This window comes from Oncorhynchus tshawytscha, linkage group LG07 (assembly GCF_018296145.1).
Source record: "Oncorhynchus tshawytscha isolate Ot180627B linkage group LG07, Otsh_v2.0, whole genome shotgun sequence".
NCBI classification, from domain to species: Eukaryota; Metazoa; Chordata; class Actinopteri; order Salmoniformes; family Salmonidae; genus Oncorhynchus; species Oncorhynchus tshawytscha.
Genome location: NC_056435.1, coordinates 10,073,174 through 10,092,314, shown reverse-complemented (window position 1 = coordinate 10,092,314; position 19,141 = coordinate 10,073,174). Strand labels below are relative to the sequence as shown.

At 41.4% G+C, this 19,141-nt stretch overlaps 1 protein-coding gene across 2 annotated transcripts; it reads left to right on the top strand.

The window, feature by feature from the left end:
• The first annotated feature begins 687 nt into the window (after positions 1-687).
• On the top strand, positions 688-19,118 carry plcd4a (phospholipase C, delta 4a). 2 transcript variants are annotated; one of them, XM_024425970.2, is made up of 16 exons: positions 688-857; positions 6,334-6,387; positions 8,471-8,629; positions 9,481-9,709; positions 9,949-10,078; positions 10,181-10,415; positions 10,656-10,857; positions 11,068-11,212; positions 11,953-12,105; positions 13,898-14,071; positions 16,133-16,289; positions 16,582-16,698; positions 16,843-17,021; positions 17,165-17,297; positions 17,436-17,585; positions 17,719-19,118. In XM_024425970.2, the coding sequence occupies exons 2-16, from the start codon at positions 6,363-6,365 to the stop codon at positions 17,808-17,810; spliced, it is 2,280 nt and encodes a 759-aa protein (XP_024281738.1). In that variant the 5' UTR covers positions 688-857; positions 6,334-6,362; the 3' UTR covers positions 17,811-19,118. The 2 variants fall into 2 exon arrangements, with proteins under 2 accessions (XP_024281738.1, XP_024281736.1); XM_024425968.2 differs by having other exon boundaries at positions 6,265-6,387.
• Positions 19,119-19,141: the final 23 nt, after the last annotated feature.

The window sequence follows — 19,141 nt, the reverse complement described above, 5'->3', positions numbered from 1 at the left end:
AGTTAAATAAAGGTTAAAAAAAACATTTGAGTAATGCCTCTTCTCTTTAAACTCTCCTCCTCTGACCTGGCTTATTCATAATTTATAAAAACACTGACCTGATGTGCCAAGTGTGAGTGTACTGCATCTTTGATGAGTACAGTGTCTCCCTTTAGGTAATTGTCCCCTGTTCACTTGGGCTCATTGCAGCAGGTTTAGTTGTCTTTATCTTGAACAAATCCCAAATCATTTCAATGCGTTAACATGTTTAAGTTCTGTTTTATAAGTCATTAAACAGTGTATACAAAATAAACTCAATGATGTGTAGTATACTGTATATACAGTAGAGTAATGCTGGTAACATGGGGTTAGTCATTTATGGAAAAGTATGACCCCAGTTGTTCAGTTTGGGGCACCTACATAGCCTTTCACCTCATTTATGAATGAATAGTTCCTTTTTATATTTATCGAAAGAAGACCTAAAATGTGTAGCTGAAGCTTAAAGTAATAACATAGTTTTTGATCTGGGCTGTTGGCTCAGGTACTTGATCTTTGTACAGCTCATTACATTTCAAACTGACTGCCCATTTAACACTCCCTTTGAATGGAAAAAAACTCAACAAAGACTAGGTTGGATGAATGGAGGGGGGGAGAGAGTGGAGGATGGGAAAGGTGTGTCCGAGTGTTGTTCGCGACTGTGTTGACTCAGTAAGGATCAGCTATCCCTGCCCGCCTCTCTCTCAGCTCTCTACAGCGGCATGCAGAGCCAGAGCTGACCCAGCCAGACAGACAGGGCCAGCTCCCCTCCCTGTCTCAAGCTCCGGAACCACAACAGGCACAGGACGCACCTGGATCCAGCTGAGATGCCCCTCCATCGGGTGAGTCGGTAGCTATCCTCTCTCCATCCCGCTGTCCTTTCATTTTATGTCTGTCAATACATTAATTCCTCCCATGTTTGCTAGCCTACTGACTATTGTATGTAGAGAGAAACTTGACCAGCTTCAATTAGTAACATTTAAATGTGTTGTAGGGTTCCTGGTGAGGATGAATTAAATTATTTGGGAGACATGTTTTTATTTCTGAACCCAGTGAAATGATGTGGTCAGACGGTATGACAGATTTAGAAGAGGTAGAGGAAATGGACTCGGTAGAGAGGATAGTCTGGACTACAAAATATGTGTGTGTATATATATATATAAGTTTGGACACACCTACTCATTCAAGAGTTTTTGTTTCTTTACTGTTTTCTACAGGGTAGGCCGTCATTGTAAATAATAATAATACCTTCTTTAAGTCTGCCTGTCCTCTTCTCATACTGACACCAGTTATACACATGTATAACACACTGTGTGTATATACAGTACCAGTCAAGAGTTTGGAAACACATACTCATTCAAGGGTTTTTCTTAATTTGGACTATTTTCTACATTGTAGAATAATAGTGAAGACAATCAAAACTATGAAATAACACATGGAATCATGTAGTAACCAAAAAAGTGTTAAACAAACCGAAATATATTTTATATTTTCAAAGTAGCCACCCTTTGCCTTGATGACAGCTTTGCACACTCTTGGCATTCTCTCAACCAGTTTCATGAGGTAGTCACCTGGAATGCGTTTCAATTAAAAGGTGTGCCTTGTTTAAAGTTATTTTGTAGAATTTCTTTCCTTCTTAATGTGTTTGAGCCAATCAGTTGTGTTGTGACAAGGTAGGGGTTGTATACAGAAGATAGCCCTATTTGGTAAAAGACCAAGAACAGCTCAAATAAGCAAAGAGAAATGTCAGTCCATCATTGCTTTAAGACATGAAGGTCAGTCAATCCTGAAAATTTGAAGAACATTGAAAGTTTCTTCAAGTGCAGTTGCAAAAACCATCAAGCACTATTATGAAACTGGCTCTCATGAGGACCGCCACAGGAAAGGAAGACCCAGCGTTACCTCTGCTGTAGAGGATAAGTTCATTCGAGTTACCAACCTTTGAAATTGTGGCCCAAATAAATGCTTCACAGAGTTCAAGTAACAGACACATCTCAACATCAACCGTTCAGAGGAGACTGCATGATTCAGGGTTCATGGTCGAATTGATAAAAAGAAACCACCACTAAAGGACACCAATAATAAGAAGATACTTGCTTGGACCAAGAAACACGAGCAATGGACATTAGACCGTCGGAAAATTATCCTTTGATCTGATGAGTGCAAATTTCAGATTTTTGGTTCCAACCGCCGTGTCTTTGTGAGACACAGAGCAGGTGAACGGATGATCTACGCATGTGTGGTTCCCACCGTGAAGCATGGAGGTGATGGGTGCTTTCCTGGTGACACTGTCTGTGATTTATTTAGAATTTAAGCCACACTTAACCAGCATGGCTACCACAGAATTCTGCAGCGATACACCATCTCATCTGGTTTGCGCTTAGTGGGACTCTCATTTGTTTTTCAACAGGACAATGACCCAGCACACACTGTGTAACGGCTATTTGACCAAGAAGGAGAGTGATGGAGTGCTGCATCAGATGATCTAGCCTCCACAATCACCCTACCTCAAACCAATTGAGGTGGTTTGAGATCATGCTCAGCATATGTGGGAACTCCTTCAAGACTGTTAGAAAAGCATTCCTCATGAAGCTGGTTGAGAGAATGCCAAGAGTGTGCAAAGCTGTCATCATGGTGGCTACCTTGAAGAATCTCAAATAAAAAAATATATTTTGATTTGTATAACACTTTTTTTGGTTACTACATGATTCAATATGTGTTATTTCATAGTTTAGATGTCTTCACTATTATTCTGCAATGTATAAAAAAGTAAAAAATTCAGAAAAAAATCCTTGAATGAGTAGGTTTGTCAACTTTTGACTGGTATGTCATACATGTGTATAACTGGTGTCAGTATGAGAAGAGGACAGATAGAACATACTGCAAATAGAACAGCATAAGTGATGTGTGAGTTTTGCGATGGCGGGGTGTGTCATCGATCACAATAACCATAGTTTTACAATGAATCATTCAAATTAGATTAAGTAAATGGAATTGCTTTGCATTAACTTTTTATTGCTTTTTGCTCTGGAAGTTCAAAGGCTTGATAGGTGTGTTTTAATATGCAAACCAACCATACTCATGCACATTTGTTTAACGAACGTTTCTCAGTGAGGATGCTATCAGAAGTGTTTCCATTTGGGGGTTTTTGGGGTGCGATGTTGTCAGCAGTCATGAACATGGCCAAGTGTGAGATCATTTCCTGGGACAGGGATTAACTACTTGTCCCACCAGACATTATTTTAGATGGGTTTCAGTTCCACTGCGAAGGTTGATAAGCGGATTATTAACTATTTTTATACCTTGTTCATAAATCTACCTAGATAGGATTGCTATGATGAATGAATGGAATGTCATTCCAAACAATGGCAGATATTAAAAAAAAAAAAAACATGAGTGTCTGCTGCCCTCAGAAATTCCACCTCTCAAAACAAGAAGAGGACAAAGTCATAGACTGGACTACTCAGTGAAAACATGACACAGCAAAACAGAGCCGGTGCTTTCCACCCGGCTGGTACAGGCTGAATGGACGAAGATAGGAGGATGAGGGTTGGACAAAGAGGCTGCTGATCCTGGACTTAAAAAGTGCTGTGCTATGCAGCATTGGGGTGATTCTCATGAAACCAGTTTTAAGCATGTCTGTTTCAAATTGTTACAAAACCATGATGCATCTGCAAAAATAAACTATAATTCTGAAGACTAAGATGTCTAGTTTTTTGGCAGTTTCTTATTTTAAATCAATCTAAAAAAAGTGTCTGAATTTTGTACATTTTCACCCCAAATTCTCATTACCGAGATGTGTCCGGATTAAATTTTCGGGTCATTTTATTAAAATTGTACTTTTAGAAAAAACGTATTTTAATAAAACACAAAATATGATGCTGTAGTTTGTCCATCAGTCCTAACAATTGTATACTAGTTGAAGTTTACATATGTGGGATGTAGACTCTGTCTCATGCTACCACTAGAGTGAATGCACCGCCAGCATTCAAAAGTGACCAAAACATCAGCCAGGAAGCATAGGAACTGAGAAGTGGTCTATGGTCACCACCTGCAGAACCACTCCTTTATTCGGGGTGTCTTGCTAATTGCCTATAATTTCCACCTGTTGTCTATTCCATTTGCACAACAGCATGTGAAATGTATTGTCAATCAGTGTTGCTTCCTAAGTGGACAGTTTGATTTCACAGAAGTGTGATTGACTTGGAGTTATATTGTGTTGTTTAAGTGTTCCTTTTATTTTTTTGAGCAGTGTATATCATTCTCTCTACTATTATTCTGACATTTCACATTCTTAAAATAAAGTTGGGATCCTAACTGACCTAAGACAGGTCATATTTACGAGGATTAAATGTCAGGAATTGTGAAACTGAGTTTAAATGTATTTGGCTAAGGTGTATGTAAACTTCCGACTTCAACTGTAGATACTTTATAGGCATATTGTGTTATACCGTCCCATTCAATCCAGAATTGTATCTATAGTACCTTTTAATCACAAATATCCACATCCTAATACACCAATATTACCTGTAAAGACCTTGGATACATTATTTTTCTTGTCTCTTTGTTACTTTTGACTTTTAAATATACATGCATGTAATTACAGTACTTACAGGGCAGTCAGCAAGTATTCACATCCCTTGACTTTTTCAATATGTTGTTTCAAAGTGGTTTGAATGGATTTAATTGTAATTGTTTGTCAAAATACTTTTGTCAAGGTGGAAGTATTCAACCCCTTGAGTCAATACATGTTAGAATAACCTCTGGTTGTTGATCTTTGCTAGATAACCATTCAGGTCTAGCCATAGATCTTCAAGCAGATTTAAGTCAAAACTTTAACTTGGCCACTCAGGAACATTCACTGTCTTCTTGGTAAGAAACTCCAGTGTAGATTTGGCCATTTGTTTTAGGTTATTGTCCTGCTGAAAGGTGAATTCATCGTTTCCTCTAGGATTTTGCCTGTGCTTAGCTCCATTCTGTTTATTTTTTATCCTGAAAAACTCCCCAGTCCTTAACGATTACAAGCATACACATAACATGATGCAGCCACCACTATGCTTGAAAATATGAGGAGTGGTACTCCGTAATGTGTTGTATTGGATTTGCCCCAAATATAACACTTTTGTATTCAGGACAAAAAGTTAATTGCTTTGTCACATTTGTTTTGCAGTATTCCTTTAGTGCCTTGTTACAAACAGGATGCATGTTTTGGAATATTTCTATTCTGTACAAGCTTCCTTCTTTTCCTTCTGTCAATTAGGTTAGTATTGTGGAGTAACTACAATGTTGTTGATCCATCCTCAGTTTTCTCCTATCACAGCTATTAAATTCTCTGTTTTAAAGTCACCATTGGCCTCATAATGAAAACCCCTGAGTAGTTTCCTTCCTCTCAGGAAACTGAGTCCAGAAGGATGCCTGTAGTGACTGGGTGTATTGATACACCATCCGAAGTTTAATTAATAAATTCACCATGCTCAAAGGAATATTTTTTAATTTTTACCCATCTACCAATAGGTGCCCTTCTTTTTGAGTCAATTGAAAATATCCCTGGTCTTTGTTGACGAATCTTTCTGAAATTCACTGTTCGACTGAGGGACCTTACAGATGAAAATTATGTGTGGGGTACAGAGATGAGGTAGTCATTCAAAAATCGTGTGAAACACGATTAAGTGAGTCCATGCAAAACTGTTGCGGTAATGTCAATTGTTACATTTGTAGTTGTGGAAATTGTTATAAAATGCATAATATCAGAAAAAATATAATTATGATGAAATAGATAGAAGTAAAGATCCTAATCAAATCTAATTTTATTTGTTGCGTGTAGACCTTACCATGAAATACTTACAAGCCCTTAACCAACAATACAGTTTTAAGAAAATCTCAGTGATCCAAGAGAAAATTGTTTGAAAAATGACACTTGAGAATTTGTGGGTCAAATGCCTGTATCGTGAGAATGACCATAAAATTGGGGGTAAATTCCATTTAAATTCAGTCAATTAAAGAAATGCAATTGAACCCAACAGGGCACACATCACAGGTTGAGAGTCAAATCCAAAAACTACTCTGGCAAAGTCAGGGAGTGATATAAAATATGTATTATTTGTTTATATAAAGTCTGCTGTAGTTTGAATATGACATTCTAAGTATTGACTTTCCAGCGTTGTGAAGTATCATTTGGTTGTAAAATATTACAACTTTGCTTTCATCCTGTCTCATCCTAGCACCTATCCTCTCTTCCTCTCATCCTAGCACCTCTCCTCTCTTCACACATTCTGATGACTTACCATACATACAATTGTCAACCTTTTTGCTGGGCAGCAGGTGGAAAAATCGTAAAACAACCACCGATGGCTTCTATGGGATGTGGCCTGCGTAAGTTTATTCTTGAGATATAAATGTGCATATTGATCAGAACAATACCCACTGGGCACACACTGGTTGAATCGACGTTGTTTCAATGTCATTTGCCACGTGGAATTAACACGAAAATACATTGGATATGAAAAAAGTCATCTCATTTCAACCAGCTTTGTAAGCATAAAAATGAGGGTAAAATGTTCTGAAATACATTGACTTAACCTGATTAACAGGTTGTTACGTCAGTCTAATTTCAACATAATCATCAGAACTATGTATACGTTGAAACTGGGTTGAAAATTCCACAGAAACGTAAAAAATATTTTTGATTCTATATTCAATTGGGTGGTTGAAATTATGCTGAAATTTAAATTTGATTAAACATATTTTATTTGACCTTGTTTCAATGTTGTAGTAAAATGGTATGTTTGAATCAGTGTCGTTGTTTCAACGTCATGCTACTGTATCAACCTAAATAAAGTGGTATAATGAGATAACGTGTGAAGACAAAGTCCAATGATTTCTGCCTGAACAGTGACTCCTACTGGTATATGAGGGGTAATGCATTTAAGTGAGAACAAGTCTACCATCCAGATGCCTACCTCTATGTACCCTGTTAGCTTTCGAAACAAGCTGTGTTCGCTTTAGCTGACCTATCATCTCAATACATTTGGACCTTTTTATCAACTTCCATACTCATTTGAGTTGACTACCTAAATAACGTTAAATCGTTTTTAAAGTAACTCTTCTAACTTTTCTAACACAAGCTGTATGTGAAAGGCAATTCGGAGTGAGGCTGAGTTTATGTAGGCTACATTGACATCTGATTTGCCCAACAAAGGACACTTTGGCTGCATTTACACAGGCAGACACATTCTGATATTTTTTTCACAAATTGGTCTTTTTACTCTGAAAAGGAGCTGATGTGATTTGGTAAAAAGACCAATTAGTGGAAACAATATCAGAATTGGGCTGCCTGTGTAAATGCAGCCTATCATTTCAACATGTAGTTAGCTATACCATCATTCATCCATGGTTGATTGGATCTTTGGAAGTTTAGAAGTAGTTACCATTAGCCCTATAAATAGGATGCAAAATTCATTATATTAATAATAATGGATATTGTCTTTTATATGAAGGATGGTTGATGGATTTCTAATTTAATCTACAAATTATTAATATGTAGGATTCATGTCGCCATCTCAACCAAAAATATAAGTTGAAGAATAGGACTATATCAAATCGAACTTTATTTCAAGTTAATTTAAAGTTTGATTTGATTTAATGCTATTCTTGAACTTGTATTTTTGGTTGAGATGGAGAAGTGAATCCAACATATCAATTGCGTTCACCATTCAATATCCAGTTTGTCAACAAATGAATGATTGATAGGTTAGGGCTAGGGTTATTTAGGTAGTCTACGCAAATGGAAGCTGATCAGTGTCAATCTGTGTTTACATAATAGCTCAGCTGAAACGAACACAGCTTGTTTTCAAAGCTAAGTATGGTACATAGATGTAGGCATCTGGATGGTAGACTTGTTCTCACTGAAATGCATTTCCCCTCATACCAGTAGTAGTCCCTGTTCAGGCAAGAATTGTTGGACTGTGCCTTCACATTTTATTTCAATACCTCGTTATTTAGGTTGATGGCATGACGTTGAAACAATGACGTTGATTTAAAAATACAATTTTACTATCAACATTGAAACAAGGTCAAATAAAATGTCTATCATATATGAAATTTGACATAATTTCAATCCCCCAATATATATTGAATATAGGATGAAAATGATTTTTAATGTTTCTACGTTTTCCACGTTGATTCCACATCACAATACGTAGACAAATGACGTTCAAACAACGTTGATTCAACCAGTGTGTGCCCAGTGGGTAGTGTGTAATGACTCTATGGGTCTGTGCGAGACTGAGATGAATGTCCTTAGACTGATCCCAGATCTGTACGAGTTGACAAGACGGCACAAACAGATCTGAGACCAGGCTACTGTTGACTGATATTGAGCAGTAGCCATAATGTATGTCAGGACAGGACAGTTATCTGGGCCTTGACACCTTCTTTCCCCAATGTGTCTGATCAGGTATCCAGGGCGATGACAACCTCCAGTCCATGATTGTTGGCACGGTGATGAGGAAGATTAAGTCTCGCACCTGGAAGAAGCAGCGTTACTTCAAGCTGCAGGAGGACTGCATGACCATCTGGTACAAGTCCAAGAAGGCTGGGAACGCCCACTCCACATGTGAGTAGTGACATTTACATGCTTAGACAATGTTTAGGCAACATCACCTACTGACACACATTTTGTCACATATGATACTTATTATATGATTGTCCACAAGATTATGTTCGGCAGCAGGCTATACACTGAGTGGACAAAACATTCCGAATATTGAGTTGCACCCCCTTTCGCCCTCAGAACAGCCTCAATTCGCCGTGGCATGCACTCTACAAGGTGTCGAAATTGTTCCACAGGGATGCTGGCCCATGTTGACTCCAGTGCTTCCCAAGGTTGTGTCAAGTTGGCTGGATGTCCTCTGGGTGGTAGACCATTCTTGATACACACAGGAAGTTGTTGAGCGTGAAAAACCCCCAGCAATGTTGCAGTTCTTGACAAACTCAAACCAGTGCGCCTGGCACCTACTACCATACTCCGTTCAAAGGCTCTTAAATCTTTTGTCTTACTCATTTCCCCCTCTGAATGGCACACATACACAATCCATGTCTCAATTGTCTCAAGGCTTAAAAATCCTGTCGTCCCCCTTCATCTACACTGATTGAAGTGGTTTTAACAAGTGATACCTGATCAGTGACACCTGGATTCACCTGGTCAGTCTATGTCATGGAAAAAGCAGTTGTTCCTAATGTTTTGTATACTCTCATTTGAGTCATTTTGTTGTAGCAGGGGACTAGTTTTATCATCACTGAATTGAGTGATAATATTGGGCTACAGGGTTCACCATGTACCTAAAGACTTGACTTATTCCCTTTAGCCACAAGTGGAGCAAAGGGCCTGAAGAACACCTAAGGAGATAAATACCTAAAGAGATACCTAAGTAGATAGTATTCCGCTTCTCTTTTCCCTTTCAACAGTCTCTGTGAATGACGTGGAGACAGTGCGTGAGGGCCACCAGTCAGAGGTTTTGCTCAGCATCGCAGACGAGTTTCCCCCGGATCGCTGCTTCACCCTGGTGTTCCGTGGTCGCCGTGGCAACCTGGACCTGGTGGCAGACTCGGCGGATGAGGCCCAGTCCTGGATCAAAGGCATGAAGAAGCTGATCGAGAACCTGGAGAACATGGGCGAGAGTGAGAAGCTTGACCAGTATCTTTCCTGACAAGCTAAACCAATCAATCAAATGTATTTACAAAGCCCTGTATATATCAACAGTTGTCACAAAGTGCTTAACAGGAACCTGGCCAAATACGATACATAGTCCTAGCTAGTTTGCTTAATGAAGTTAAGAAGTGCACTATACATGTGTATAGCAGACTATCGTTTGTGTTATAGCTCCAAAGGTTTCCCTGTAGCATGATGACGTTTCCCTTAAGCAACATTTCCAGGTGGATCTGTGAATGGTTTAAGAAGGCTGATAAGAACAACGACGGCAGAATGAACTTCCCGGAGATCAGGGTCCTGCTGAAGATGATGAACGTGGACATGAACGAACATCACGCTCACCGACTCTTCATGGTAAAAGCCCTGAGATCATCTTAATAAGACCGTATATCTTTGATTCTTGTACATTGCTGGTGTCTGTTGAGGCCTGAAGACCTTTCTCCATTTTATCTACAGACGGCAGACAAGTCTCAGACGGGGACTCTGGAGGATGATGAGTTTGTCCTGTTCTACAAGATGCTGACCCAGAGAGAGGACGTTCTCAGGGTGTTCCAGGACTACTCTGGCGACGGACAGAAGCTGTCTCTACGGGACCTGGAGGAGTTCCTGAGAGATGAACAACTGGAGGAGGTGGACAGGGTTCAGCAGCTGGCCATGGAGCTCATCGAGCGCTACGAACCCTCCGACACAGGTAGTACTGACCTCTGACCCTGGCATGATTTGTGGCTATAGCTGACCAATCACACTCTATGAATAATCAGGTCAATAACCATATCATCAGGTCAACATTCCTGGTCAAGCAGTTCTTGTTATTTCAACCAAGAGCCAATATATTTGAATGAACATCATGATGGTTGTAATGAAAAATATAAATATATAGTTTCAACTGATAGCAATGTTTTCTTTTTTGACTTTGTTTGTTGTTCCACAGCGAAGATGCTGAAGGCCATGTCTATCGACGGTTTCCTGATGTACCTGGCGTCGGCTGAGGGCTCCATCTTCCACCCCAGACAGCAGAGCCTGTACCAGGACATGACTCAGCCCCTCAACCACTACTTCATCTCCTCTTCACACAACACATACCTGATGGAGGACCAGCTTCGAGGACACAGCAGTGTCGAGGGATACATACGGTATGTACACTACACCACTGGTGGCTGATGGGAAGGCTTAGTAGGCCGTTCTTGAGAGTGGTTTATCCTTTGTATTGGAAGATGATTTTGATCTCTGTCTTGAGGTGAATTACGACACAACTTTTAGAAGACAGAATCAGAGGGGTTGATCGATGTCCATTAAAAATGAATATACTCTGGGACAGGGCTAACTTGTTTCTTCTTCGTTAGGGCTTTGAAGCGAGGCTGTCGGTGTGTAGAAGTAGACTGTTGGGACGGTCCCAATGGAGAGCCTATCGTCTACCACGGACACACCTTCACCTCCAAGATCCTCTTCAAAGATGTTGTGATCGCACTGAGAAACTATGCCTTCAAGGTATTTATTTATTCAGAAAAAAATTGTAATGACAAGATTAAACCTCTTTGTATGGTATGCTTCACAGGTGTTCTCTGCGGTATCGTGACATAATGTTTACATATCAGTGCAGAATACAGGGGTGTTTTCAACTATTCAGATCCAATCATTGTTTAGCATTTTCATGGTCCGTTACCAGTGCAGTACTTTGCACACAGGAATCCAAGAACTTGCAGTACCTTGCAGTATCAACACACTCCTCACTCAGCACCTCATTATATGTGTATGAGTCAGGAGGGGGATCATTCCATCATGATATCCCAAAGCCACGGCCCTTTCAGAAAGCCGAGCCCTCACACAGTAAACCAGCATATGACCTGCCTGTCAAAGACTTACCCTATTCTGTGCCAAGACAGTCCTCCGTGCCGCCAGGTTCATGTTGTGTGTCAGGGTTTCAGGACCCTGGTCAAAAGTAGTGCACTGCATAGGGAATAAGGTGCCATTCTGGGATGCAACCACTCATACAGGACAGCCCAGAATGTAGTGGGTGGACTACATAGAGAGGGTCGTTTGGGACTCACTCTCTGTCTGTCTGCAACTGGATGGTGGCCTGGGCTGCTCCATGCGACTCCTGTCCTGTCTGCCACAGTGGAGAAGCCGCTGGTGTATATAAACTGGTAGCAGGTATAGCCTTTCTCCTCACACTGAGAAGGCTGCAGTCCAGTGTTGAATTATTCACTCTCCCCTTCCTCCCCTCCCAGGTATCAGAGTACCCGGTTATCCTGTCCACCGAGAACCACTGCGGTGTTGAACAGCAGCGAGTCATGGCCCAACACCTCAACACCATCCTTGGGGACAAGCTGCTGAAAAGCACCCTGGATGGAAAGATACCCGTCAGCTTTCCTTCTCCTGAGGTAAGGCAGGCACCAGGAACAGTTGCCAGGTAATCTGCTCTGATCTGACTCTCACCACAGCATGGCAGGAGCAAACGTAGCGTGGTGGTGGTGATAGAACAGAATTGTCCCCACAGAAATACAATTACTACAAGGGACATTACCATTCCAATTCAAGCCAGCGTTCTGCAATGCGTGGACCGGCGGCCATATTGAGTTTGTCAAATTGCCATGGGCTGCAGTCCAAACACATTATTTTTACCCCCTCAGCCCTTGCACTATCCACTTTCCCTCGGGGGAATCCCAGTCGAAACCGGATGCAGTTTGATTGCCATCTTAAGTGGAGGTCCAATTCACTAACGTTGCCCCCACAGTCCTCAATTTAGCTTGAGGGAGCGAGTGAACAATTTTGGACCAAGTTTGGGAAACCTTGCTCTAGGCTACCTGCCGCCCTCTAGGCTAGGCTACCTGCCACCCTGTAGGCTACCTTCCGCCCTCAACAAAACCCTTTCGGGTGGAGTCAGTGTACAGAATGTACATCATTTTATTTTTGGATTATTTTGACCCCCCTTTTTTCTCCCCAATTTCGTAGAATCCAATTATTAGTAGTTACTATCTTGTCTCATCGCTAAAACTCCCGTATGGGCTCGGGAGAGACGAAGGTCGAAACACAACCCAACCAAGCCACACTGCTTCTTAACACAGCGCTCATCCAACCCGGAAGCCAGCCGCCCACCACAGGAGTCGCTGGTGCGCGATGAGACAAGGACATCCCTACCGGCCAAACCCTCCCTAACCCGGACGACGCTAGGCCAATTGTGTGTCGCCCCACGGACCTCCCAGTCGCGCCCGGCTGCGACAGAGCCGCTGGTGGCACAGCTAGTGCTGCGATGCAGTGCCTTTGACCACTGCGCCACCTGGGAGGCCCTAGAATGTACATTATTAAACCAGTTTATCTTGTTGATAGAATGCCTCAAAGATAATTGAAGAGCACATTCATTAGAATTCACACAGAATTTCAGATCCACTTTTTATAATCACTGTTTTATCATATTAATATAAGGCTATAAAACAGATTAACCTGCCCAAAAGTTCCTTGTACAAAAATCTAAATGTATTCCAATAGATTACATGTAATCAAAAGAATCATGAATACTCATTTGAGATATGCAAATACTGAATATGTGGCAGAAAGCAAAAATGAAAAAAAAAATGCATATATTTGACAGTTTGAACATTGAACCCAGATTAAAGGAAGAGTGGGGGGGGCCCCAGGACCGAGTTTGGGAAACCCCACTGTAGAGTGACCTGTCAGTTCACCTTCCCTTTCACTACCTGTCTTGCTACCTACCTTTCTATCAGTGCCTCCCGGGCCATGTGATCTGTGCTGTAAGATGCAACACCGGCACCGTGAATTATTAAAAAGACACAATATTGTTCCCACAGCACTGAATAGAATATGACTGATTGTTCTCTCAGTCTTTCGACATTGTATTGGGCGTGACCTGCAGGTCCATGTAGGACAATGAAGACAAAGACTTTATATGCACTGCATCTCAATGCAAAGACTATTGTCTGTCTGTGCATGATGTATATTTGTTCTGCCCGAGTGTTTGTTGTATACTGTGCCCACAGTCATCAAGTACGTAGGTGACTCTAAATATCTATCTGTGTTACGTTACCAATATGCAATAGAGAGAGAGGTTGAGAGAGACGTGCTGTCGAGAGGCTTTCTGAAACATGCCCTGGTACAGAAGCATGATATCTATTCCCTGGTGATGAAACAATCTAGATCCATTGTTCTGACTGACAGGAGCTGAAGGGGAAGATTCTTCTCAAGGGGAAGAAGATCGGAGGTCTGGAGGAGAGTCTGAACGGGCCGGTGGAGCCGGAGGACTCCCTGACAGGAGAGGTGAGCGACGAGGACGAGGCGGCTGACATCGATGAGGACAGCCTCCACAGCAACAGCCTCCGACGCATGGCCAAGGTAGGCTACTGGTGTGTGTGTGGGTGGGTGGGTGCCTGTGTGTGCAATTGTGCATGCGCCATTGACGAGGATAACCTCTGCAGTGACAGCCAAGGTGGGCTACTGATCCTCGGCCGGAGCTGTCCGACCTCTCACCACTTCCTCTAGGGATTGACCTGCGAGACGTTTGTCTGTGTGTCTTGTCTAGGGTTTCAAAGGGAGGGTATATTACTAGACACAAGTTTACCAGTAAACTACCAGAATTTTGGTATCTTTCACCCTTTTTGGGTACTTCAGATTATCACAGGTGTCTGTAAAGATCTCTGTCCCTCTGTGTGGCCTTTTCACATGTAAAATATAGGAAATAATTCAATAAGATGACAGAATGACAAAGCTGTAAAACATTATCCTAAATATAAACCATCAACTTAGTGAATACCATTTGTATTTAACATGAGTGTTTCACCATGAAATATCCTTTTTATATATATTTTTTACACACTTTTAGTTATTTACTATGTCAACATTTGTTGTTAATGTTTTGCCACCAAACTGGTGGCAGTTGTAAAAAATGTCAATAGTTGGAGGAGTTGCAGAGTCCATTGAAAATAATGCCATTGCTGAGTAATGTTTTTTTTTTCATTACTTAGGCTATTTTCTCTATATGGACACAGATATAAAAAATGAATACTATATATGAATACATTTTTAAAAAAGATATTCAAGTATAAATGACCAAAGTTATGTTAGACTGCCGTAGATGTTATGTTAATTATCAAAAAGACTGAGGGTTCCGGTAACTTTGGTAAACTACCGGTAACTTTGGTAAACTACCGGTAGCTTTGCAACCCTAGTCCTGTCACTAACCTCTGGGCCTGCCTGGATGTAGTCCTATATATTTCACTGTCACTCCTCCTCAACTCCATCTCCCGCTCTCAAATCCACTTGGCATAAGACTTCTGTCACTCACTCCCCCATTGTCCCTCAACTCCATCAGGGCAAAAGAGTATCCTCTTTGTCTGAATCTTCTGTGTTGACTTAGCCAAGTTATAACACTTTTATAGCACTGATATTGTCCAAGGGCTGCGTTCAACTCTGACATCGCTCATGAAAGATATAGGGCTAAAGCCAGGGACTATACCAAGTGAGCCTCCTAACGGTGCCATACGAACACTAGAGGTAGCCATGGAGAGAGAGAGAGAGAGAGGACGAGAGAGCCGACTGTACCAACTCTCTTTCAAGACTGTACTACTGTTTTGAGAGAGAAGGCTGACTGACTGACTGACTGTAGGATAGAGGTAGAGAGCCCTCTAAAACGAGACACTTAATTGAAGTCGGGGAATCACCTTTATTCTTGGTTCTTTCATGATATCGCTCAATAACAAGCAGTGCCCATGAACAGATTAGATGGAATTCCATGGATCAAAGACATCTTTTAACATTGATACTCTATGTTTAACGAAAGCCATGGATGAGAATGCCATACTAGGGTTGACATGGTTTGATCAATATGGTAATCAGGGGTAAAGCCAGCTGTCTACAGGAGCAGTGATCTCTGGGATGCCCTTGGCCCTGGTGTAACTTACTCTGATGATGTCCTGTCCTACAGACGGGACTGTAGCTCAGTCTCTGTTTGTGTTCGGCTCCGGATCGGCTTTCATATAGATGCAGCCCAGGTGTGCACTAAGACTGGGACACCTGGTTGCATTGCTAATTAGTCTGGCCTTGTGCCTGCCTGCATACCTCAAGCTTTCGGTCATCGAAGCCTGATTGGCACTGGCAGACCTACTGTGGTTGGCTTCATAGTGAAGTATCACTTACTCCATATTGGGGTTGCCTCGGTCCACTTGCTGCTTTCACCCAGGGCTAGCTGCACTCCACTCCTCCTCTCAAACTGTACGAGTGCCACGTTGCTCTCAAAAGTAGGGTTGTATATCCAATCCTGCTAGTGCAGTATTGTCCAAGCCATTACCCAATTTATATGTGGTTGAATTGAATGTAGCTTAGAAAAGGTCAACACTCCAATTTCCCAGCAATGGATCAATAAAGTTTATTCAATTCAACTCTCGTTCTTTTCCTCAGAAATCGAAGCAGCGTCTGTCAAAGGAGCTGTCGGACTGTGTGGTTTACTGCAAGAGTGTCCACTTCAGCAGCTTCAAGCACTCCCGCATTCACTCCAAGTTCTACGAGATATCCTCCTTCACAGAGTCCAAAGCCCGCAAACACTTGAGAGAGGCAGGTGGGGCCTGAATCTCTACTGTAGCTCACGACATCATCAGTCAGGATCATCCAGTCACTTACTCACTCAGGACAATTTGTGTCGTTCTGTTTGGACCACAAAACAGAAGCCAAAAGTTGTTGATTTACTAAAAGGAAATATTGCCTGATTAGTGAGATTTAGTCAGTTAGTAAGTAAGGGCTGTAAACAGAGGCAGAATGACTAGAAGACACAGTGCTTTGTATGTGTACTGTTCAATTGCATGGTTCCTCAAGCTCATCTCATGTATGGTTTAACTGCCTTTCTCTTCCAGGGGCAGAGTTTGTGCATCACAATGCCAGGCAACTGACCAGGGTTTATCCCAGTGGCCTCAGAACAGACTCCTCCAACTTCAACCCACAGGAAATGTGGAACACAGGGACTCAAATAGGTGAGGGGCGTTTTAGGTCGTTCTAAGGCACGACACAATGATTAAACAAAATATCAATTTCCATTTTTCCAAACATGACTTTGTTAAGCTTATACTTCTGTTCGGATCAGTTGGTTAATTTCTCTGTTTTCCTTGCTTCCTCAGTTGCGTTGAATTTCCAGACGGCAGGGGTTGAGATGGACCTCAACGATGGACTGTTTAGTCAAAATGGCCGCTGTGGCTACGTCCTCAAACCTGACTTCATGAGGATGTCAGAGAGGAGTTTCGATCCGGAGGTTCCAATTAACCGGGAAGGCTACCGACCCCTCAGTCTCTGCATTCAGGTACAAATAACAAACTGAGACCTACCTAAGACACAACCTGAGCCACAACAGAAAAACTACAGAAGCCAAGTGGAACGCTAACCTTCCGATCTGACCTAAAGTGCTCTCATTGTGTGTGTATATATTTGTGTGTGTTTTTCAAGGTGATCAGTGGACAGCAGCTTCCCAAAGTGAATATCAAGGAGAGCTCCGTTGTGGACCCGTTTGTGAGAGTGGAGATCCATGGAGTTCCTCTAGACCAGGCCAAGCAGGAGACCAGATACATAGACAACAATGGTAATATACACACCCATTAAATCCCAATCACATAAATGCTTACAAGGTGACTTTTTACAGAAATGCTGATACATTAAAGCAGTATAGTACAGTATTATATTCTATTATTTGATATATTTATGAATTGTGTTTGCGCAGGATTCAATCCAGTGTGGTATGACACTTTGCGGTTCACCATCCATGCGCCTGAACTGGCCCTGGTACGCTTTGTGGTGGAGGACTACGACAAGGCGTCAAGGAATGATTTTGTCGGACAGTATACCTTGCCTTTCTCATGTATTCAGCAAGGTGAGGCTCATCCATGTATTTAAGCTTTTCATACAAACTCATGATATAACCTCCTAATATGACAGTCACACGTAATAGCATTTAATACGATGGGATGAATGGTCTCCTACAGCTGTTTTACTCCCTTTTCCAGGATACCGTCACATCCACCTCCTGTCGAAGGACGGAACCAGTATTCCTCCCGCCTCCTTATTTGTACATGTTAGAATCACTAACCTTGTATGAGCTGAACACTAGAGATTCCAGTCGCTGCTTACCTCCCTGGCATTTACAAGACTTGTAGATGGAACAGGTGGAAGGTGGAAGACGCTGACGGTGAAAGACACAGAAGGTGGAAGACGCGACTAAAGGAGAACAAACCATCATAGTTTCCCCAGGCAGTTTTGACATTCAAGAGCTAGTTTCACAAACTATGTAATGAATAGTTCCTGTAACTACTTCCTCAAAATAGTATGTAATGTTGTGCATATACTAAGCCAAATGTTTTTTTGTAGGTATTAATGTACTTTTAGAAAGTATGATTGGTGTGGGTTTCACTTGTGATCTTACAATTCTATATTTATAGTGTGTATTCCCAATCTGATGTATTACTGAAGAACTGGCTCTGGGATGATTCTGTTTTTCCAACTCTATTTCATCACATGCTAGTCAACTACACAACTGTACTTGAGATTATTTTTTTGGTTTGTTGCAATGACACTGTATGTAGCGGAGAAGTGTGCCTCCACTGGTCAAGAGTAATGACACATTTCAACATAATTTAAGTCGGTCATCTTATCCACACCACAGTATTTTCGATGAACCAAGCTCCTCAAGAACGTAACATTGATGACACTGTTTAGTTAGAGTTGCCTAGGCTTACTGCAGGACACATTTCCTCCCTCTTTTGCCTATTGGCAAGTTTTGGTTTAAAATGGGTTATGACGCCAATGAAACCTAATATACTCCAGTCTCTCTCTCTCTCTCTTTCTCTCTCTCTCTCTCTACTGCATATTATCATTTCCATGAACAATATTCTGAACAATTCGTTTAGTATAAACAGCAATAACAGCGGGATTAAAAAATGCCTCAACTTGTGTCATCAGTTTTGGATCATTTTATAGAAGATGTAAATATTTGCTGCTGGGTTAATAGTTGTATATTTTTGTACACACACTGTGTGTGTTCGTGATGTATAGCAGGGGTCTCCAACCCTGTTCCTAGAGAGCTACCCTACTGTAGATTTTTTGCTCCAATCCCAGTTGTAACTAACAACCAGCTTTATCAACCAACTAATTATTAGAATCAGCTGTGCTAGATTAGGGTTTGGAGTGAAAATCTACAGGACACTCGCTTTCCAGGAACAGGGTTGGATCCCTGATGCATAGCCTATTGTATTGTGTTATAGCATACCTATTAACTCTTTTGTATTATTGGCCAGTTCAGACTTCATAGACCTATATTATTTGTATATGTATTTAACTATGTATGCATGTTTCTACAGTATTTAGTTATTTGCCATATCCATTTGCAAATAAAGATGATTTTCAATTATCTAAAGAGTTCAGAGACTGGTG